The sequence below is a fragment of the Fusarium mangiferae genome (assembly GCF_900044065.1).
Source record: "Fusarium mangiferae strain MRC7560 genome assembly, contig: FMAN_scaffold011, whole genome shotgun sequence".
Lineage (NCBI taxonomy): Eukaryota > Fungi > Ascomycota > Sordariomycetes > Hypocreales > Nectriaceae > Fusarium > Fusarium mangiferae.
This window is the reverse complement of record NW_024573931.1, coordinates 382,467-405,146: the sequence shown is the minus strand read 5'-3', so window position 1 is coordinate 405,146 and position 22,680 is coordinate 382,467. Positions and strand designations below refer to the sequence as shown.

The 22,680-nt window shown below is 48.3% G+C and overlaps 9 protein-coding genes across 9 annotated transcripts; 5 read left to right on the top strand and 4 right to left on the bottom strand.

Annotated features, from left to right (window-relative positions):
- Positions 1-2,280: 2,280 nt before the first annotated feature.
- Positions 2,281-3,132, top strand: FMAN_09928 (uncharacterized protein; the record flags this gene model as incomplete). Its single annotated transcript, XM_041820544.1, has 2 exons — positions 2,281-2,324; positions 2,376-3,132. 2 exons carry the CDS (start codon positions 2,281-2,283, stop codon positions 3,130-3,132), a joined length of 801 nt encoding a protein of 266 aa, XP_041686414.1.
- A 519-nt stretch (positions 3,133-3,651) lies between these two features.
- FMAN_09927 (uncharacterized protein) lies at positions 3,652-4,203 on the bottom strand (the record flags this gene model as incomplete). Its single annotated transcript, XM_041820543.1, has 1 exon — positions 3,652-4,203. The coding sequence occupies one exon, from the start codon at positions 4,201-4,203 to the stop codon at positions 3,652-3,654; it is 552 nt and encodes a 183-aa protein (XP_041686413.1).
- Positions 4,204-4,637: 434 nt separating this feature from the next.
- Positions 4,638-5,169, bottom strand: FMAN_09926 (uncharacterized protein; the record flags this gene model as incomplete). The annotated part of the gene is made up of 2 exons (XM_041820542.1): positions 4,638-4,885; positions 4,935-5,169. The coding sequence occupies 2 exons, from the start codon at positions 5,167-5,169 to the stop codon at positions 4,638-4,640; spliced, it is 483 nt and encodes a 160-aa protein (XP_041686412.1).
- A 1,438-nt stretch (positions 5,170-6,607) lies between these two features.
- Positions 6,608-7,600, top strand: FMAN_09925 (uncharacterized protein; the record flags this gene model as incomplete). The annotated part of the gene is made up of 2 exons (XM_041820541.1): positions 6,608-6,653; positions 6,705-7,600. The coding sequence occupies 2 exons, from the start codon at positions 6,608-6,610 to the stop codon at positions 7,598-7,600; spliced, it is 942 nt and encodes a 313-aa protein (XP_041686411.1).
- A 353-nt stretch (positions 7,601-7,953) lies between these two features.
- FMAN_09924 (uncharacterized protein) lies at positions 7,954-8,733 on the bottom strand (the record flags this gene model as incomplete). Its single annotated transcript, XM_041820540.1, has 1 exon — positions 7,954-8,733. The coding sequence occupies one exon, from the start codon at positions 8,731-8,733 to the stop codon at positions 7,954-7,956; it is 780 nt and encodes a 259-aa protein (XP_041686410.1).
- A 339-nt stretch (positions 8,734-9,072) lies between these two features.
- Positions 9,073-9,539, top strand: FMAN_09923 (uncharacterized protein; the record flags this gene model as incomplete). The annotated part of the gene is made up of 2 exons (XM_041820539.1): positions 9,073-9,256; positions 9,373-9,539. 2 exons carry the CDS (start codon positions 9,073-9,075, stop codon positions 9,537-9,539), a joined length of 351 nt encoding a protein of 116 aa, XP_041686409.1.
- Positions 9,540-11,304: 1,765 nt separating this feature from the next.
- FMAN_09922 (uncharacterized protein) lies at positions 11,305-14,511 on the top strand (the record flags this gene model as incomplete). The annotated part of the gene is made up of 3 exons (XM_041820538.1): positions 11,305-11,873; positions 11,918-12,086; positions 12,226-14,511. The coding sequence occupies 3 exons, from the start codon at positions 11,305-11,307 to the stop codon at positions 14,509-14,511; spliced, it is 3,024 nt and encodes a 1,007-aa protein (XP_041686408.1).
- Positions 14,512-19,960: 5,449 nt separating this feature from the next.
- Positions 19,961-20,378, top strand: FMAN_09921 (uncharacterized protein; the record flags this gene model as incomplete). Its single annotated transcript, XM_041820537.1, has 2 exons — positions 19,961-20,290; positions 20,334-20,378. The coding sequence occupies 2 exons, from the start codon at positions 19,961-19,963 to the stop codon at positions 20,376-20,378; spliced, it is 375 nt and encodes a 124-aa protein (XP_041686407.1).
- Positions 20,379-21,404: 1,026 nt separating this feature from the next.
- Positions 21,405-21,743, bottom strand: FMAN_09920 (uncharacterized protein; the record flags this gene model as incomplete). The annotated part of the gene is made up of 1 exon (XM_041820536.1): positions 21,405-21,743. One exon carries the CDS (start codon positions 21,741-21,743, stop codon positions 21,405-21,407), a length of 339 nt encoding a protein of 112 aa, XP_041686406.1.
- Between the last annotated feature and the right edge of the window lie 937 nt (positions 21,744-22,680).

The following is a 22,680-nucleotide window of genomic DNA, read 5'->3' as shown; positions in this document are numbered from 1 at the left end:
TCGACATTGGTCAAGCCTGGAGGGAATGTGCGGGCAATCGGGTGGGATACAGCGGTGACCTCTGCGAGAGGGGCTCTATCGTAGCACTTGTGGTTGCGGCGTCGGCAGGGGCATTCGGAGTAGACGGTGTTGGGATAAGTTGACGTCTCGGAACAGAAGTCTCGGCAGAGTCAGGAGATCAAATACGTCCGGTGACCAGTCTCGCTCTCAACAGGTGCCGCTTGTCACTCTTACTCATAGTGCGAGGCGCGTGATGCCTTGCCCGTCCCCCATCTGAAATGAAGTAATAATCCTGCGATCAGGTCCATTCTCTGTGCCAATTCGGGTCTCCGGAAACATGAGCTTGGTTTCCGTCTTCTGGTCGCTGCAAGCTCCACGTTATCGAACAGATCTCAGGGTTGGCTGAATCGCTGACGGGTCGGGCACGGCCGTCGTGTGGCATTTCGTTACTTCACTTTGAGACTCGATCTCGCGCAGGGTACTCATGTTGTCGCTTCATAACGTCTCGTGGCAAGCGCATTGCGTCCTTTCAGTCATCGGTGAGTGGGCTTGCAATTGTCGCGCGACAGACAGGAATGTCAGTATAATGGTATCTATGGAAGTAAGTTCTGTCGGCCATGACCACCCGCTCGGGGACAAGCCAAACTTGCCTTCACTGAGTGGCGCCGCCTGAGGTGTACTTTGACTTCAGCAACAGGGGCTCAAGTGACGGCGTAGCGGATGCGAAACAAACAGTCCTCGCCGGCGTACAAAGATTAAATGAATATTGAGGGGTCCAGGTGTAGGAAAGCATCAGAATGAAGGCCCTAATAAAAGGCTTGATCGACCTAGACGGGTCGTGGTCACGAAGAAGAAACAGGTGAGGTTGGCCCTCAGCGGGTGAACAGACTGCCCCGCTCCGGTTTGTGCAACGTGGTGTAGTGGAGGGCTCTAGAGTTCATTAGGGAAATTTAATGAGATTTATCTGACATTTTGCCGAGTCCGAAAGTGCTGTCATAAATTATCTGTGTATGGCACGGTCAAGCTGTAGATTTGCGTTCCCAACTGACTCGCCTGAATTTACTGTAAGCTACATCACGCAGCTCCTCCTCAATGGAATCTGATCACTTGCAGATATTAAGGTTCCTTTCCACTTTTTACAACATCTACAACCACTATAATTGAGTCTCGATGTGAGGTTGTTTTGGTTTGATGATGGAGTCTCCAGGGTAGCGCGATATCATCAACCCCTGCAAGATCAATTGTGGGCGTGATGACTAGCGCTTAGATATTGCCTCTTTGAGATGAGACATACTTGGTCATTGGTTATGATCCATTAATGGACCCATGAAACCATATCGTTGGTGCTCAAGGACATCGCACGCCTCATGACTCAGTGAACTAAACCAAATTCGATTGAACCACAGTAACTGCCCGTGTAATACCAGGTTTCTAATGCTTGTCATTGCAAAAAGACCAGTCGTGAAATCATGCGGAATTCAGACAGAATAATCACCGGGGAAGGTCGTGGGAGGTCACTCGACCTGTTTCACTCACCAGAGATCGACGATTTTAAGCAGGGACTGCACGACCGAGGATAGAAAGCGACAACCAATGTATCACAATGTAGAATGATAACCTTTTCGATATCGGTGGGGAGACCTCTGTAATTGTCTGTCCTTAGCGTGATGTTTGTGATGTGATAAGGTTGTACCCTAATCTGCGAGACAGCCCTTAATGCGTATCTCATGAGACGTGGACGCTACGCTGGAATATTTGACAGTAATGAGCTGTAACGGATTATTTAATGGCTAAAGAGAATTTGTATATCACAAGAGTCATAAATATATGTCTGCGGAGGGCACGATTTTGAGACTCTACTGAGTTAAGCAGAGGCAGACATTTAGCACATCGTGCATATTTTCATGTCATGTATACGCAACTTCTCTCTTTGAATGGCACCACCTGATGCAAGAGGCTATCGCAATTCCCTTAGGGTAACGTAATTTAAACGACAGCTCACAGATTAGCAAGGATGTCATGATGTCACTCAGAGTGAGTCTTGTTGCGGCCAAATTCTTGGCGTAAGCCATGGTTTTAGTGCAGGGAGGCCTAGCTTGTAGTGAGTGCAGCGGTGGCCTACCGTCCAACGGTGACAGTGAGGACGTGGATTCTACGCTAGCCACAAATGGAAATCATTTGATTTCGCATCATCAAAAGCCTCCACGACGCCACCCGAGAATCACCGTCTCAAAGAAAGCGACAATCCCTTATCTGTTAAAACGTTCTATACCATTCGCCATGTCTGATATCCCCGCGCCCGAAAAGCAGGCACACCAGCAGAGGTATTTCAGCACCCAAGACACAGACATCGATTGTACTGACGCCTGCTGCAGAGCTTCCGGGTCTGGTCGAGGCAATATTGGACCGCATAGGAGCCAAGACACAACAAATAACACCGCAAGGCTGTCTGAGAGATACGGCGTTGAGAAAAGCCAGAGAGATTATCACATCGGTGATAGGAATCGAGAACGGTGTCCCAAGCCCAACCGCGCGGCCGAAGCAAGGTCCAAGAAGATCGCGTACGAGATCCTCATGTCTGAAAACAACGCTCGTCCAAGAAGGCCTGTTTTGTCTCGCCCTCTGGCTGAGAGAACCACCAAGGCAGGCATTTTCAAGCCGTGTGCAAACTGCAAGGGTCAAGGCCACCAACTGGCTGACTGCATCACGACTGTGCATGGATACATCAAGGCCTGCATATTCTGCGACAACGACAGCCATCGTACCGACGAGTGCGAGTCTTTCAAGAGACTTTCCCTTGCGGAAAAGGTCAAATTGCTTGTAACCGATCGGGCTGGTAAGCCTGCGCTTGCTCTATGGTGGACTCCCCTGTACGAGTTCCTTGAAGCGAAGGAGACTCAGGACATTCCTCTACCAACCGGATTCCCTTGGACTGCCAAGTTTGCTATCGAGGTATTCCAGGGCAAACGCGGGAAACCAGTCAAAACATTCCAGACAGAGTTTGACGCCACTCAAGACCCAAAGGCGTTGCCCGTTGATATGACAGTCCGGTCGCTCCCTGATGTCTGGAGCTACTACTGGTTTCATGAAGGTCGCCGCTTCCCTCTTCGTGCTCATATCCCACGACCATGAAGGTGATGTGCCGGCGAATAGCACTTCCTGTGCTTGAGGATGTATGGTATAGATGCCCTGTGTGGATAAAAGTCCTTTTTCATTCAGAACCAGGTTGTCTCAAGTGAGCTTTGTCCATAGAATACAAGACAGTCAGCAAATACATTGCTATTTGCCATCTAAATCATGCTAATCACGAGAAGAACGTCTACAGCCGATGATTCGAATCATGGTGAACAGTGTGCGATGAGGAAATAAACGAGTTGGGCTTGAGTAGGAACATGTAGATGAAAGAAATGAGAACACGAAGACATCAAAAAGATACATAGAACTGCATAAGAATATAAAGAGGTCGCCAGAAGTATGAGTGTGTACATTATTATGAGCAAGGCATAGTAATGCTTATGGACTTCTAGGCTTATTGTACAATTGAAAGGCTATTACATTCGACTGTAGCCGCTGTGTCGTATCTCGCCCAAAAGCCACCGAGTCGCGTGAAACATCATTGCATCCAAACATACGCCAGTCAGCAACTGTAACTCAAAGGCACTCAAAAAAGAGGTCTATTGGCTCTTCCGGGTCCAGTGTCCCCCTCTCTTTCCTCGCACTTAAGTAAGCACCGATGACAATTTCGATGTTGCGTGGTGCCATGCCCTCAAGCCTCGGATGGTCTGCCTGGGTGTAGGTCACTCGATACCCCTGGCTACACACAAGACGTGCCCCGCGTGGCATCCATCGTATATACTTGGCCACAGTTGCTACATCACAGGGTGCGGATTCCTTGATGAGCCTCCTGGCCTCCTCGCGAAGGATTGCAGGTTCTTCGAAAGACGGGACAGACAGATTCGGGATTTGGCTGGCAGTCTGCCGTAGAGTTTCGTATTCACGTCTGAGAGACGCATTTTCCTCTTGTAGGCGGTGTACCTCATCTTCCTGGAGGCGTAAAAGATTTTGTTCGATTTTTGCTCGGTCGTGATTGTACCGCTGCAGCATCGTCGGCGACGCTCGGGTGATAGAGGAGAGGGATGCGGAGTCGATGGAAAGCAGGATCTTGAGCTGGACCTCTGGAGACAGAGCGTTGAAGGGATCCATGGTGCTGTGCAGAGGTTAGGAACTGTAACTAAAGCCTTGAACTTCAGTACTGTACCAGATGAAAGATGATCGAAGACGTGGCGGTAAAGGTTGTATTTGTGTGAAGATTGTGTAGGATTGGGGTTGTTGCGATGGAGTTTACAAACAGTTGGCTTTTGTGGTGGGGCAGCAACATCGTTGCCAGTCACACGCTCAGCGAGTGCATCCCCGTCGTTGGAAGTCTTTGCTTCAGGTTTCGTGCAGAATGCCAGGAGCGCTGTTCATACTTTGTTGGGGACAAGATTGATTTGGCTCTTTTTGGACCAGCTCCTGGGATTTATGAGATCTTAGGGGACCCTAACTGCTTGCAGTGAACTCAGTGACTGTTAGTGGACCTTAGTGGTTTGGTCCTTGAGGTGGGTAGGTACGTACTTAACTTCTCCTCCGCAGCATCATCAAAACTGGTCCTTTTCTTCTTTGATACCTTGTCCAGCCACCAGGGTATCAGGGACTTCGTTTTCTTGGCCTTCGGGGGCGTTTGGTGGGGTGTTTTCCACGTCATCGTCTTCAACCTTGACAAGCGGATCGCGGCGAAGCCAGTCTTTGTAGACCAGAGAATTCTGGGTCGTCGGATCATGTTTTCTGGGTACGGTCTCTGACCAAGGCCACTCATTAGCCATGGTCAAAATCTTCTTGCGTTTGACTGAATGCTGTTAGTTCAAGTTGCGCACAGTGAGCAGGATACAGCTTACGATAATTGTCCCAGACAAGGGCGTCCACCTCGTACTCAAAGTACTCATGGGAAATGGAGACATAACCCTGTTCATGTAAAAACTTGCAAAGTAACTCGACGCACTTCTCGCGAGTCCTTGCGACCTTGGCGCTGTCCCAGACCCCAAGGTGCATGAAAAATGCATGCATGTGCGCCCGACGAGCCGAAAGGTTCAGGACGTCAACTGCTGAATGGTCAAACCCAGTGGAAGCCATTTTTTGTATTTAAGAAAGGGAGTAAAAAGAGAGTGTGTGTGTGTGCTATGCTGTACGTGTTCGTTGTGCCGTGACGGGCTTTGTTCTATGATGAAGGAAGAAGAATTGGTGTTTGGAAGTTCACAATTCAAGGTGGGGTTGCTGAGCCTTTGCCTCCCTCTCTGTTTGCACAGGGCTGTTTGCAGCGTTTCAGCGTTTCGGCGTCTCACAACTGTCGACTGCCACTTTCACATATGATAAATTGATTAATTCCTGGGTTTCACATCTTCACAATAGCCACCACTTGAGCACAACGAAGTTCTCCATATCTTCCGCGTGAGCTGAGTCAGATGAGATCTATTAAACAGAAATCCGTGAAGGGCGGCGGTCCTGGCACGATCGTTGTGGTTCCTAATTTGTAGGGGGGTTCAGGAACCAGGGTCGGTAGGGACGGCAGACTCAGAGCAATGAGATGGTCATGTCTGCCGGTATCTTTCCAGTTTTAAGGATGTGAAACGAAGGTGTTGGTCGCGTGGGAACTTGTACGATCATGAAACAGTTTTCGCTTCTTTGTCGTGATGAAGTCCCCATCAGCGTCCACAAGTTGACAGCTCGGTCACAAGAAGATGAATAAACCGTTGATCAGTCCAATGAATATCCACGACATTTCGACCTCAAAATATCATGTTCCGATTTTTGGCAGCATTTAAAACCATCATAATTGAGTTTCAATGTGATGATGGAATTGTGGTGGGAGTCTCCAGGGTAGACGGCCATGACCAACCCTTGGAAGGTTGTAGATTTTTGATAATTAGCGTTTAGAGATTGCCTGATCAAGACGACACATGCTTGATCATTGGTTGTAGCACATGAATGGACCCATGAGGAGCTGGACTATGTCTCCGCGCTTGGAGACGATATCACAACATGACACAGTATAATCAACGAAAGAAGCCCTGGGGACGACCAATCTCTCATTTACCAAGACCAGGGGTTGCAGTCGAGGCTGAATCCAATAACGGATTTAAGATAATATAAAATTAAACACTTCTGATGCCAGTGGGATTATATTTTTCTATCTGACAATTTTAAATGTTTGTGGTGTGGTACGATTGCACCCTGATGGAACGCTCAATGCGCACCTCATAAAACGTAGAGGCACAATCATAAATTTGACAGTTAATAAGCGATAACTTATCGTTCATCAACTTGGGGGCATTTATCAGTAATAAGAGTTATAAAATAACGTTTGTAGGGGACACGAATTTGAGAAAATCTATTGACCGAGAAGAGGCAAACATTCGGTACGCCCACTGTGCGACGAGATGTTGGCCTAAACCATCGTTACACAAACTGGGCCAACGTACATTACCATTTTACTTTCGCATCCAGAATCAACATCTCGAGAAAGCAATACTTCCTTGTCCGGCTGAACATTATTTTACGACCGTCATCCATTATGTCTGATAATTGCGCACCCAATGAACACACAGCGCTAGACAAGTGTTTCGCACACCAAATTCGCAGACATTAAACATACTGACGCATCTAGCGAGCATCCGGTTCTGGCCGAGGCAACATTGGCCCTGATAGGAACCGACACACGAACGATGGCGCTTCGACTCTTACCGAAAGACATGGGGTTCAGAAAGGCCAGCCCAGCACGTCCCAGGTCACTTTCGCATCTCAGGCAGCCCGGCCAGACCGCACCGCTGAGGCCAGACGTCTCCAGCTGGAGATTGAATCGGAGTCATCTCTCGGCAAACCCCGCCGAAGCCGGGCACGTAAGGCTCAAGGTAGCCTCGAGAGCTGCGTGGTCGAGATACCTAAGGTGGCCGAGATTCTCTGTGCTGAGTGTGGCAGCGCCTGTCATACCTTGAAGGACTGCATCACTACCATTGGCATTCGTGGATGTGTGTTCTGCAACAGTGAGAGCCATGCTACCGACAACTGCAGAGAGTTCTCTCGCCTTAGCATGGGACAAAAGGTCCAGTTGCTCGTGACAGACCGCGCTGGCATGCCCCCAATCCTCACCGACTTGGGCTGGTGGGTTTGGCTTCATAAGATTCTGACAGCCCCTCATACCAAGGACCAGCCAATTCCCACTGCATTCCCCTGGACAGTGGAGCTTTCTTGTGAGGTCTATCGTGGCGAGACACAAAAGTCCATCACGGAGTACCAGCACGAGGTCGATCACTCCCACAAGGTCAGCGCTCTGCCTACGGATGCGCGCCTGCAGACAATGAAGGACGTCTTCAGCCACTTCTGGGATGGGGAGGGCAGGGTGTGGCCGGCTCGTCTAGACAGCTCGCCAGCCTCGACCGAGGCCGACAACTCTTGTCAAGGGGCTATTGGGTGGCACCTACCATGGAGGAGATCCAGAGGCTGGGGGAGATTATCATTGGACAGGCGGGAGAGGTTCATGACTGGAAGAAGAAGTATGAACTATTAGAGAGGGAGAACGAAGAGTTGAAGAAAAGGTTGGCCTAATAGATTGAAGCACTGTCCAACTAGAGTCTATTTGTCACACATAATGATTGTCACTCATGCTATTGTTGCATTGCAGGAATCACTCTTGGCCACTTCAGGCTACAGGATAGCAAACAAGATCGATCATTGACTCTGTCATGTATCCCACGGCTGTCCCCTCCATGAGCTTGGCCCAATGCTCCAATTATTCAGGAACGAATAGTAACGTGTTGCTGGAAGACCGATGTGTTAGCATGTGGTCAACCTGGAAAGAAAGCTTGTCGCTTCTCTGATGGAAAGGGTTGTGGACTTACTACATGGCCGCAGTATGTACAATCACTGGCCGCCTGACCCGGCGCTTTGAACCCATCCTCGGACGTTGGCAGGACACCACAAGTTGGTGTATACACCATTGATTGTGCGAGTGCTCTCATCCACCGGCAGAAGTGATCGATCGAAATCCTTGTCGAACACAGCTTGAAGTCTCTTGACGAACTGTCCACCTTCTCTCGAGGTGATCTCCTTGGCGAAGTTCTCCGACCACGGGAACCCAGAAAGAACCTTGTTATCAGAGACTGGGTCATTCATCCATCGGTGAAGATAATCCCACCAAGGAAAGCCCTTAACCAGAGGGGGAAGACCAGCGCGATCCGCTACAAGCAACTGAACTTGTCGGCTGAGGTTCATCCTAAGGAAAGTCGGGCAGTCGCCTATACCGTGCTGGCTGCTGCGGCAAATGGGGCAATGACTGGAGTGGTCATCAAGGAGCTTGAGGCACATGATTGTTGGGTGGGTGTTGCTATTGCAGACCGAGCAGCGTGTGATTTCCATCACCGTGAGAGGTTGGCTTACCCCATCGGGAAACCGGGTAGTCACTTTGCATTCGGTGATTCCCTGTTGGAGATACTCTTGCCAGTGCCTGTCGACGTCTCGAAAGTTCTGCAAGACGGAATGCTCACAGGGATGGGCACCGCAGCCGAAGCAAATCCCACTGACAATGCTTTGCATGCCGTATTTGCTAGCGATGTACTCGAAGCAGGTCTCATCGTTCGTCAAAATTCTTCCCCGGATTCGATGGGCCCAGACGTGAAAGATGCTGGTGTTGGGTGACGCCATGGTACGAGCGTGAGGTAAGTGTCGAGAGGCGTTGCTTTAATGATTTTGCGTTCTGTATGTAGTAGTTGGGGTGTCGAACGTGATGGTACAGTTGCGACTCGAGGAGATGTAAAGGAGAAGAGAAGCGCCGACCAACGTGAGTGAGCGATTGGTAGCTCACGATATGAGAGGTGGAGAAAGCACAGAATCGCAGGCGGCTAGTGGAGCATCGTGGTTGTTGGGCCTTGTCAGTGCCAGTGTCTGCTCTTGGATCGATACGACCCACCAACTCAGTCAAGTCCGATCTTCTCTACCAATACCGTACAATCTCACAGCAAGTCCCCTACGCCGTTTCCAACGATGCCAAGCGTCATTGCCTCTCACGAATACCCGGAAGCATTCCAAGTAGACACAAACGACGCTTATGCCCGCCTCCAATATTTCTTCGATGTGGCCACCTACTTTGGATCGCTCGACCACCAAACCTTCCAGGTGGTCAAGGACAGTTGCATAGAGCGAGTATGTAACGATTTTGAAAGAATGGGTGAGTACTATGTGGGCGACGCGCGGTTCCACTACACATTGGAGTCCGCTATCTAGACAAGGTTCTGTAAGTCCAAGTTGTACCTCGATCGATGATGCTGTCACTGACTTGGTCAGTCTGCCACCTTGGAGAAGAAGCGCCCGAGTTTCCATGGACCCTGGACCAGTTCCCACGCCGCGAGCGCAATCTTCCGGACATCTATCGAGAATGGCTTATTGCCAATGACCTGGTGGCTATGTATTGGGGGCCTCACTCTATTTCTCGCTCAGAGGACGGCAATTGAGATGGTAGTGTGGGAGTTACTTGAGACTTTTCGTTCGTTGCAGCGTGATGAGCAAAGTTCGCCGTATATAAGTCGATATATAGTTTGAATGTGTACGACTCTTTTTCACGCTTTTATGAACTGCAATGTGACACGAGCTATGGTCTTAGATATTTTCTAGCGTTCTTCAGGGGCTGAACCTGGACTGGAACTTGATATTTCATGATGCGAATGGTCTCGAAGAAAGATTGACCTTGGGAACTACCGCACCATGCTTGAACCGATGTTTTCTCAAATGAGACTACTTACAGTAATACTATTCATCAAGTTGTTTATGTTCTTACGAAGAAAGCCGCGTTTGGTGAGTAGGTTATTGCATGCCCTTACTATTGTCTTGGATTTCCAAGGGCGTTGTCCACAATTTGCCGTAGACGGGATTGACCCTTTTGGGCCAACACGGTTTTGATACGGCCGGTGGTCAAAGCCGTCTTCCGCACCAGATTTCCGGGAGACGGGCCGGTGTTCAGTGGACTTATAGGTACTGGGTGATTTGGACTTTTTGACCCTCAGGTACGTACCATGTTCTGCACCCCTTTTTTGTGGCCAGCCAAGTCGAGATGATGTGTTATTCTGAGGGTCCCAGTTGGTTTCTGTGGGCTTCGGTGATTGTTAGTGGATTTAGCGCCTGTTGGGGTATTTAATCTATCGGGCCCGAGTTTGGTACGTACCTCGCTTCCGTTCTCGATGCCACGTCGAGGTGTGCTGGTGTTGAGGCGTTTTGACGAACCGACTTCCAGCGAGCTTCAGGGACTATAGTGGATTTTAGTGATCAATAGTGGATTCGGACCTGTTGGGCAAGGTTTTGGGCCTCGGGCAAGGTACGTACCTTTTCTGTGCTTCCCGCGCATACCTTAATGCTGAGTCCAGGTACGTACCGAATTGTGGCCGTTCTGAAGACCTTGCTTTCAGGGGACTGCAGTGGACTTCAGTGGTTTTACCGCCTGTAAATTTGGAGCTCAATGTACGTACCCTTTTTCACCCTCCCATCATGGGATCAGTACAAGCCAAGCCAGCGACTTTTGGTACCAATTGTGCTTGTTTACGAATGCCTTATCACCTCTGTCTTACTGATGTTTGTCTACATCGGTGTTGAGGAGCTTAGAGGAGCAGTGCATCGTCTAAATCTCCGGAGACCATGACCTTGAAGGCAAAAATGACAGTGCTCCCTCTTTACTAGATCGACTATCCCAATTCCCATGGCATTGGCAACTTCACAAAAGTCAAAAACTGACTGAAAGAGTCAAATAAAGCTGATTAATCTTGTCCGGATGGAACTTGGAAGCCTGTCTCTTGGCTAGCAAAACCTGGATTGGCATACTTTACCGATCGAGTGACGTTACATGGCGAACTGATATGGAAGGAATCTCTGCTCAACCTGGTCACTCTCAGCAAAGTATCGAGTTGATTAGCGTGCTGACGTTTTGAAAATTACTATACACCCAAAGCGTAGCATCCAGAGTGAATGAGATGGGCTGTCCTGGTTACCCTGCTCTCTGAGACCGAGCATCTTCCATCAATCCCAAAGAGGCTAGCGTGATTCACTGATGCTTGGCCCCTCCATGAGTGTTGTTTTTCTCGCTCGCTGCCGCTCCTCGTGCAACCTCCCGTGCCCCGCTCCTTTCTGCCTCAGCTTCGCCTCTCTCAAACAACAAGGCTTCTCATGCATCACAAGTCTGCACCAACGACATTTCCTCTCTTCCTAACCTCCGCCTGAGCAGCGTGTATGATGACGTCTCGTACAATCCCCTGTAGCCTTATCCTCAGTGAGGCTGCTGACGAGGGCGACCCGAAACTCATCCAGCTTCACTCATCGTCCGATATCATTATCAGTCTCACCACAAAAGGCATTCGACTTTCATTCCCTCGCAGCAAGGATCGAAGTATCTGGAGCTGGTATTCTGCCGATCATGCAATCAAAGACTCAGCGGTCTACTACGTCAAAATCGAGCTACCGCCACAAGGTTTCGCCGCGACCACCCGCGAGCTTACCGAGAAGCACAACGGGCTATCAGGCCTTGAGGGTGAACTGAGTGAATATAGACTCATTGAGATACAGATCTCGCCGCAGTACAACGCCACTGTCGTCGGCTTTGGCCTTCCATTCCATGGAGCGAACACGACTGTTGATGAGTGGGTCAACAAGCATACTCCGATCGCTGGGGTCATTTCCCTACCAGAGATCCTCCAGAGACGAAACTTCAGTCTCCTGGTGAAGGCCAGCAAAGATGACATTGACAAAGTCATCCAGGGCATCAATGAGCGGCCCCAAGCTGGCGACTATGGATTCGGTGATGAGTAAGTCTTGCTGCCTCACCCTACATCCCAGCTAACTTGTACAGTCAGAGATGGAACTGGGACCGATACAACAGACAAATCCCCAGAACGAGAGGAATACTGTTCCGCGAAACAACCCGTTTCAAGAACCAAAACGAGAGAGACACTGCTTGGACGCATATCCACGTTCAAGACGTTTGGGACTTTCACCACGACCTGGAACATGTCAACGATGTTGAGATGCCGGCGCTCATCTAGAAGATTGGCAACGAACCCATCAAACATGCGACAAGATACTTGTGTCTCCTGGAACCCCCGCGAAACAACTTCGTAAGTAACTTGTCCCAGTCTATGGCCAAGCTAACATGTCAAGCAAAATCGGCATTGGCGAGCTGTTCATCGCGCGCTCAAGGGATCCTACACGAAGCTACAAGTCAAGTTCCTGGCGAATGACTCCCGACGTCGTTCTGTTGTCTGGGATGCATCGCCTGTGATCTATGGCGACTCAGAACTCCCGTCAAACATTGACTCATACGATCGAATTCCGCTGGTCTTGCTGCGCCCGGACACCGGCGAAGGACACGACTTCTCGCCCATTGCTCACGAAAAATATGATGGAGTCAACGAGAAACTTGACCGGGACTGCTTGGAACTCATCTGCGAATCGAACGCGTATGGGGAAGAGCTTCGCGTCAATGCTGTTAATCGTCTGAGCGATCCAAAGGTCTGGCCTGTCACCATGCAGCGAGATCCTCTCGCGTCCAACAAGAAGGCCATTTTCAATGAGCTGTTGATCGGCAAGGGACTCTGGAATCTTCATCGCTCCGGCGCCAACGTCAACTTGCCTCCGTTTGATCTCTTCAAAGATGTACCCGCCGAAATTCGAGACACCTGCCTTGGCTCTGTTTTCGAAGGTGATCGAAGCAAGGTGCAGCAGTACTTCAGCAGCCTTCATTTCGGTCTCGGAATTGTTTCTGGTCCTCCTGGTACTGGAAAGTCGACCCTCGCCTCGGCCATCACAGTTCTCATGTGCCTCAACACAACCATCAAGCACGTCTACCTGAGCGCCGCTTCCAATGAAGCAACTGACAATATCCTCGACCGCACCGACGCCCTGGCCAAGTCCATCATCAAGAAGCTCACCGACGATGGTGTTTCCGTCAATCAGCTGATGGTCGTCCGGGGGTACAGACTCAAGGATGAGCAGGATAAGTGTCTCCGAGCTTTGGCTGGACTGCGATTCAAGCCTGGCTCTCGAAGCGCGTCGGCGTGGAGGTTCGAAAACTCTTTGTGCTGGTGGACACTGCGGGTTCTGGCTTCAAGCGCTGTCCCGGAATTGACCTCGGACGACAACAGCGAACTTTGGGAGCTTCACCAGAGACTCAAGGGACTCTCCGTTTCTGGCGTGAAGCCCTCCAAAATTTCCGAGTTTTCTGGCCTTGTGAGGTTTGCAGAGGAGCAGGACCCGGCGAAGAAGCGTAGACTGTACTCAACCGGAAGTTACGAGAAACCCTTGCGCAATTTGATGGCCTTGGTCATCAAATGTTCCAATGTCGTGGCCACGACTCCAGCCACATCTAACTCCTTCCTCTACAGATCATACAACTCGGAGGTGGCTCGCGGCGTCATCTTTGATGAAGCTGCCACGCTTTTCTGCTCCGATGGTCTGTTGGTTCTCGGCAATACACCTCGACCCATGATCATGTTTGGCGACACCAAGCAGCTTGCCCCTGTTCTCCCGACAGCCATGGAGTTGCTCCATACCGGCAAGGACAGACGCGACAAAACACCAGAGGAAAAGCTGTTTCCCACCAACAGATTCGCCAACTTCTACCGCATCTCTTGGTTCCATTTGTTCATTTACCTGGGATGGCCCGTGTTCAATCTCTACCGCCAGCATCGAATGGCGCAAGGTCTCTTCGATCTTTCACTGAACACGGTCTACCCCCATTTGATCCCTTATTTTGAGTACAGTCCATATTGTCAGTTGAAGAACTTTCCGGTCGGATCGCAAGTCGAGAACTACCTACGAATTGAGCATCACATCCCATCGGCTGGTGCGGATCGAATCCAGCCCGTATTCTTCAATTGTCTCAAATGTCCCTGCCGAAACTACCCTCACAAGGCGACTCGATTCAATCCTCGACAGGCTGATCTGATTGCTGAGTTTCTGGTCAAGATGATCGAAGACCTCAAGCTCAACCCCGCCGACATTGCCGTCATCACTTACTACCGAGCGAACCTTGCAGCAATCCGGAAGCGATTCAGAGACGACGATCAACTCAGGGATGTTACACCTTCAACAGTCAACACGTTCCAAGGCCGGGAAGCTCAGATTGTGGTTCTGGCTTTGTGTGTTACCCGCGAAACCGGGCCATCGTTTGTCGCGGAGCAGAGAAGTCTCAACGTGGCGCTGACTCGACAAAAGTCAAGTCTCTTGATCTTTGGAGATATCGAAACCACGAACCAGAGATACCGGCTCCTGCAAGAAGAAGACCATGCCGATGATGGGCTCCAGAAGCCGGACAGGACAGTGATTGACAATGTCCTGCGCACCATTGCGACCAGCAGACGGGTTGTGAATCTACATGGCAACCCAGAGATCGACCCAGATGGAGATTGGGAGAACCTGGTGAGGCAGCCTGAGTTTCTTGGGTGATCGGTCCGGCAACTGGAGGATGAGATTGGGTGGACAAGTTTGTGTGGATTGCTGGATCGCGCGACAGTGTTCGGTAAATGTTGATCTGGGGACGGCATCTGGGCATTCAATGTATGATCACTGCGGGGTAGTGATTCCCGTTTTAACTTATCTCGGTTGTGACATTACTTATCTCAGTTGACCAGATGAAAACCACTGCATAAGATAATTGCAATGAACTGCTCGTAGCGATCGATGTAGCCAGCCTGCTTCTGCATGAACTCGGCAGACGAGATGAGGATGTGCCTTGTGATCGCGGTCCTCGTGCTCGGCTCCCAATGTCACAAGTCTTTGGCTCCCGCAATCCACTGTTTATCCATTGAACCCTGTCATTCAATAGCAATGTCGGAAAGCGCCCAGCAGCGGATCGGGGGGTCATGGGTCAAGCGAACCTTCCTCATGCTGAGATGGAATTCCCCCATTCGGACGACAAGCCTTATCCGATTGGACGCGGCAACACAGAAACGTGCTCACGGTGGAGGACACGTGGATGGGTACCAAAGTCTAATCCGACAGAAGTTAGATCTGTAGACAGGCTGGGGGGTGAGGAAAATAGCGGACGCGTTAGCGGGACATACGGTGGCGCCGTAATGTCAATCCCATGCATGCCCTGACCGCGACATCTGCGCTATCGTTAGCTCGATCTTACGCAAATCGCGCGGCTCCAAAAGCGGTTTTGTGTGACTGGAGATTAGAAGTGGCTGGTGTTGGCCATGTTCGTGGAGCACTTGCAGTGGCTCGGGCGCTATGGAAGACTGGGGATGCGGGTGTCTGACGGCAGAATTTGGGTATGCTTGCCATTGGCACGATTGTAGTCGCAGGTCTCAAGGGCTTGTTTGGTTGAATTCTGCTTGACTTCTGTTCACAGTCGCAGTTGTGGGGGCAGTAATGAGCTTTATGTCTTGTCACTGCACAATATTCACGAGACACAAACCTGCAGCACAGCCGCCAGGGGCAACATTACCTCAGATCTATGAGCTTTGAAGATCAAAATAATTGCACGATATAGACCTTGCGACATGAAGTTCCAGCTATTGGTGCTGTTCATTTAACCTTAGCCCCTGATATGAGGCGGTGCGGAAATGTGGACGTTCGCTTTAAGACAACCAAAGCTCTAAAGCTTAGAGTCTTGGTCCTTGCGGCAGACCATTCCCTCCAAGACTAGTCAGGTTCGCAATTTGTGCTTCGTTTGATGGTCGTAGCTTACGGTCTTCGGGGTCAAAGTCTCTTTGACACAGCGTGAGGTTGTCGCTGGTGTAAGATGGATGCAGATCGGGCTTGTGACGTGGGAGGCTTTGTGATGTAGGTCGAGGCAGTTTCGGAAGGGATCGACTTCGAAAGGTAATCTGAAAGGCGGCTTTGGTCTTGACTCGGAGTAGAGCTTGGTGGAGGTCTTGCATCTGAGTTCCTAAATTCCATCAGTCATTGAGGATATCGAGGGATTGAATGGTTGAGTTGCCAGGCAACGAAACCTATGCGTCTTTGAACAACTTGGCCAAGTCTCCTTGTCTGAATGAGAAACACTGAGAAACTGCAAACTTTATCCTGAGTCCATCTTTCTGCCACTGCTTGTAAATCTCATGCTGGAGTCAACTGGCTGGCAATCAACGAGTGACCAACTTTGGCGTGACTGAACCATTAGGTGAGGAACTGCTTGGCTGATGGGTTTCAGAAAAATCGACGGAGACCACCACGAGACGGAGGCGGCATCTACTAACAGCCATGATGCTGTGGCGCTTCGAAACGGGTTATATACCGGTGAATAAGCAAACAGTGAATCCGAATTGAGAAGATGCGCGGAAGGGAGGTCAGAAAAGCTTCTTTCAGGGATCCCGGGAACAAGCCTCGGAGTGGCGCTGCCGTTGGAGGCCAAGACAAATCGATCGGTGAAGCGGAGAAAGAGGCGGAAAATGAGCAGCGTCAGGGCCATATTCCAGAATGCGGGCCGCTGTTCATCTTTGAACCATTCCGTTCCTCCAGTTGTTGCATTTGGTGATGATCCAAGCCGCTCGCAATACAAGGGGCTGACTCTGGAGTCATGGGTTCGAGGCGATTCGGAGGTCAGCAACTCACACCGTTCCTGTGCTTGAGATTGAAGAGAGGATTTTTTCGATGGCGGTGTAACTTGCATGTGAAAGATAAATTATTTGCCCCTTGGTTCTTGTGAGAGGCATCGTCGTATTCGAGGTCATCAAGTTCGATCTGGTCGCGTGTCGTCCGCTGAGGATACGACTGGACTCAAGGGCGGCGGCGAGTGAATGACTCAAATGTGATTCCGGGACGGACTTAAGATGCAGGTATTGCGGTTACTGCGCGTTGGTTGCCGTCCTCAAAGAAGAGTTTGTGGGGTGACTGCTTGTTTGTGACTCATGACCTTCCAGAAACGTGGTCTCCTCATACCATCGCAGCGAAGAACCACTACTAATTGAACGTTCTCATTTCCTCTCCTCCAGCTTGAAGCACAGCAATGGGTGCGGCCCCCTCATGATCTTTTATCGGTCTCGTTTTGCGGTCGCCGGGGGTGATGGCAGTATGTCTAACGGTCTTTACCAACCGATCTGAGCTGCAGTGGGTTGCCTCTTGTGCCGGCTATGGTTGCTTCACGCTCTCCTTTGCCGAACGCGTGCCCTCTGGTGTTCTTGCTGTGTTGTAAGATTCGAGTTATGGGGAACCAGCTCGGGACATCCTCGTCCCGCGACATCAGCCTTCTGGCAAAGTTTGATGGTCAAAGGAAGGGCGGAAGCTGAGACATTGTCACTGGATCATATCCTTGTGCGTTCTAGAGTCTTCATCAATCCTTGATCCAGCTGGTGCGTGGGTATCTTGGCTTGATCCCGCTCAGAACTCGCAATGTTTTGACCCTCGACAGTCTTTCCCAATTCGGTGGCTGCACGTCGACTGTCTCGCCAGTGAATTGTAGCACGCTCGCCACTGTGACCATTGTCTCCATGAATGGCTATTGGATGCTTTGTCGAGAGCCTTGCTGATAACCCACAACGAAACAAGATCTCGTCGTTGGAACTGCGGAATCGAAGGATCCGTCGGGATGGGAGAGTCGTTGATGAGGTAGCGGTCGGGAAGAATGAGCAATGAAAGGAGGACGTCTGCTAATCCTGTTCGATTGGGATAGGGCATGCGCAAACTGGAAGAGATCCTGGTAAAGAGTTAGAGACAGCTTCGCGTGGGTGAGAATCGGGCGGGGATGAATGGTACAAATCATGACCACAAGGCGTGGAGCGATACGGGATGTCGTCAAATGAATGGAATGGCAAGTCCATGGACCTCTGAAGGAGTGGGTAGTGGTCTTGCTCACAAAGTACTGGGAACTCACCCCTGAGTGACGTTTTGCTCATCGGATAGACTAGGTGAGGAATCTCAACTTCGACACCACCAGTTGTGAGAACTGAAGATCTCCTTGATCTAAGAATCTCAGATTGCCTCACCTTTCCCTGTTTCGCTGAATATCTTATCGAATCAAAGTACAATGTTTGGGGCAGAGCCAGTCCGAGTTTGAGCTTAACACTTCTCTGGAAGTGGTACTGAGTCGCGGTGTGAGACCTCCAAGGCCAGTAACGCTATAGCCCCTTGATGAAGCTTTGGATCTTCAACCTGATGTTGGGAATGAGTGCTTGGGCGGACTTCGCGTCTGAGGAGGAGGGAGGGTTTCGTCTCACACCTCGCGGCGGCGGCTGTTACTCTGAACCTCATCGCTATCGAGATAGTCGTCATCGGTTCTGCCATTTCGCCATGGAAGTGCTCGTTGATGCGCGTCTGTCTTTCATCCGAGCATGCTGCAACCAATTGACCTCGGTGAAAGGAGATTCGAGGGCTCAATGTCGTCTTGTGGTGGACAAGTCAACCCCTTGTGGCTCGGTAGATTCTCGTTGACTCTCAGCATAGCTCAGGGTCGAACGAAAAGGCTGATGACAGGTGTCGGTCGCTCATCGGAGTCGCATCTCTCGTGGTGCTCGGAATTTCTTGGCCAGATGTCATACTTTCTGTTGACCGTGTGATCCTTTCTCTTGACCCTCGCGATGGCATTGATAATGGCACTCTTCTGTGCTCGTTAGATCGCTTTCGTTCCCTAGATGCCCATGTTTTTCGGTCGGCGATCGTTAGCGGCATGAGACAGCGACGTACCCTTCAGGGTTCTTTTGCGATTGCTCTTCCTCCGTAAGTCAAGAGAAGCGTGATCTTCTTGCTGCCTTCTGGCGTGTCGCGTGTCTTCAACATCGCTCGTGATTGCGGCCGCAGGGGGACTGAACTCAATTCTGATGGCCGTGAGTGGTGTTCATGCGCTGTTGGATTGGACGCGAGCGCTGTTCTTTTGCGCTCTTGAGATCCATCAATGACGGGTTCCTGTCGGGATCAGGTACCACAATGGTGAGTCCAAGATGAGATGACTGGTCGTTCAGCTTCGTTGTTGCGACACGGCGGACGTGATCACATTGACACGGTTCACCAATCTCGATTGATTTTCTTGCGCGCAGCAAAGATCCAATCAACGCTGTGATCACAAGAGTGGTTGTTCAATGGGATCAGTGCTCAAAACATGAGTCAAGGCGAGCTTCACGGCGATAAATCGTATGCCGCACGCCTGACTCCCTCAGGTTTGCCTTGGACGTGGTCGCCTTGGAGAGCAAATTGTGGGTCTGGGCCAGTAACAATGGTAACAAAACCTCAGTTCGGGGTGTATCTCTCTTTCATGGCTAAATTGACATGTTCATGTAATGTTTGAGAGAACAATGGATTGATACTACAATGAAGATCATACATGTTTCCAGTGGTAGACGAGTTCCTCTTGATGTGTTCTTAAAGATTGTTCTATCATTTTCTGTAAATCACGGCCAGATCAAGACGAATGAAGTCAATAAAGTTCCATGTTTCCAAGTGATCGACGGTATTCCGTTGGAGCGTTTTTTGCTATTCTTTAACCAGTTTTGAACGCGATCTCTATGTTTCGCCCTTTCATCACTTGTCAACTCAATTGTGCATCATCAACCTTCATCTCGTTGCGGGACTTTCACCAGCTCCTTGGATTCCCTTCCAACACTTCCACTGTCGTCCAAGTCACCAACTCAACTGAGCAAGTCCCATGTGAATCATAGTCTCAACGAATGAAGGCCAGTGCTTCTTGCATAACCATCAGTCCCTGCCACTGCCAGACCATTGCCAAGCGCTGTGTGACAGGGAACACGCTCCACACCTCTCCAAACCACCTCTAGCTGACCCTTCGTCTTCTTGACTCCTCAACTCTTTCATCCTTCTTCATCAACTTCATTTTGGACTTTCCAGAAATCATCTTGCTCTTTGTCAACACTCTCTCACATCCACACAAGACCTCACCTCAAAACACGCAGGTTGGTTCACATCTTCTCTTCTGTTCCCCGCTAACTTCAAAGCACCAGAAATGCCTTCCATTAGCGAAGCCAAGCTCCGTGATCTTTACACCAAGATTCAAGACCTCCAAGAGCAGGTCGAGGAGTCGAAGCACCTTGTCGAGGTCCTTGAGGCCAACCTCAGAACCGCCAGACGATCGGACACGAATACCGGCAACCCTGGAGAGGCCAACGATGGTCTCAAGGAGGGGGAGACTCGAGTGACCTTGATCGAGAACGAGCGAGGTCGGTTCGTCAAGTGGACCACTGGCCCGGTCCTCTTTCCCGCAGCCGAGTTTGCAGAGAAGATGGGCCTTGACTTTGAGACTTTCTGGGCTGAAAACGGCCCTGGCAGTCAAAAGGTATGTTGACTCTTTCATTCCTTTACCCATCTAACGGTGCAAGACTACCGAGAAGGGTACCAAGGAGGGAGACCGGGAGATTGTCTAACAAAGACGACATAGAAGGACAATGATGGACATTGGGTGTTTCGGGAAGATGGAAGCTATTGTAGTCTACGAATTTGGTGGTTGATGGCGTATTAAGTTGGCCTTTTGTCTTTGTATATCCCACCTTAGATTGAGTCGGAGATCAAATCATCAGAACCGTTGGTCAACTGAAGCCATGTAGTACAGTTCGCTTTATAAAATCCGGGTAACACTCGATGTCGTAATAATCATGGCGAAGAGGTTGGACTTGGATGCCGAAGCTGTCATAGTGATCACGACACGGAAAGCTTCACACCAGATAACAATCTTTATTTCATTAATGAACCTGGACTACCGATGCCAATATCACCGCTACATTCGCTTGCGTCTTCAACCTGTCTCATTGGCGATATTTCAGGACACTTCATTACATTAGCTAATGCTGAATTCAAACTGTGATAGGGTTAAGGGGTTAAAAAGAGGCTTTAGCCTTAAGGCCATAAAGGTAAAGAACACCAAAAAAATACATATAGGTAAGATACTTATTGCCCTTATTATTATCTAGGATCTTACTTTTAATTAAAAAGCTAGATATTTTAATAACTAACTCTAAAGGTATATAAATAAGTAGCTATTTACTGCCTATTTATAAAGATAATTAGGCTTAAAATATATAAAATACCTAAAGGTAAGCTACTTAATATAAATAAGTCTATTAACTTAAAATAATACTTTTAAGATAACTTTTACTATATAATAGCTAATTAATAACTAACTGCTAGTAAATATAAAGATTATAACTTTAATTTTAGCCTTTTTTTTTATTATTAATAATTAAATCTATAAGAAGTTAAGTAAGTTAATAGAGTTTTAAAGCCTTAATATAGCTATTAGGGAGAATAGCCTTAACGATAAGGTCCTCCTAAAGGTTATTAAATTTAGCTGCTATAGCTATATCACGGCAATAAGACCTTCTCCTTACATCAAGGAGAAATGCTCCAAGATGATCGAGGAGCTGAATTCAAACGTAAAGGTACTTACCGCATTCTCAGGGGCGCTTATTAGATTTAAGCCAAGTCCATCGACTCTCAGGCCAAACTTGGCGTTCATAATAATATAGGCCCTCTTTCAGGTCTTTGATTCGCTTGTCCTTTGCATCACCTTCCTCCTTCAGGACTTTCAGCTCCTCCTGAAGATTGTTGACTGTTGCCTTGTAGTCATCGCATTCCTTTTCAGCCTTTTCGGCCGCCGCTTTAGCATCTCGAAGTTGAGACAGTACTGCTTCGAGCTGCAGTATGGACTCCCCGATGACGTTTGAGGCTTTCTGGTTGTTTGACAGGGACTGCTGTCCGACATTGGTACTCGCGGGGCCTTGCTGCAGGGACATGCTGTCTGGTGATTGGTTCTGTAACGTAAATATCAGCGACTGTTGAATCATGTCCATCAAGTTACATACTTGTGATGCTGATGTAAAGGTTGAGGAAAAGAAAGAAGGAGAAAGCGTTTAGGAGAAATTTATAAAGAACTTCTTATTAAAAAGCCTATTTAGCTTAATTAAAATAGCTATTTTTAACTATATTTTAATTAACTTAATTAATTATATAGATTAGGTTAATTTAGGTTATTAAGTTTATTTAATTTAGCTAATTAAAAAGCTATTTAAGTTAAAGAAGCTAGAAAGGGCTATTAAGGAAGGCTTGCCTTTTAATATAAAAATGGCAGCTTTTCTAACTGTATTAATAGGTAACTTAACTTTATATAAAGAGTGGCTTAATAATATAATTATTAAGGCTAAATATATATACTATATCCTTTTAATTATATAAAATTAATATACAGACCAAGCTAGTTATAGTCTAAGACTATAAGAGTAAAGCTAAGGCTTATAGATAGTATATCTATAAATAGAGGTCTAGGATAAATATAAGGTAATAGCAGGGTTTAAAGGTTTAAAGAAATTAAATTAACTTTTATATAAGTTAGTTAGCAAAAGCTAAATTAATATCTACTAATTAAATTTATATAGTTAAATATATAACTGATTAACCTTATATTTAAGAATAAATAAAGTAATATTAGTAAAGAATTAATAGTTTAAACTAGGGTTAAGTATATTATACTTAAATATATTTTTTAACTTAACTTTCCTTATTAATTATAGTTATTAATATTAATTATAGTTATTATTATAATACCTATATATAATAGCCTATAGGTTAATTAAACCTATTATATAATTAATTATAACTTTATTAATATAATTAAATTAAAATTAATAAAAGCTATAAGCTTAAATACTATAAGCTTTATATAATAACTATAAC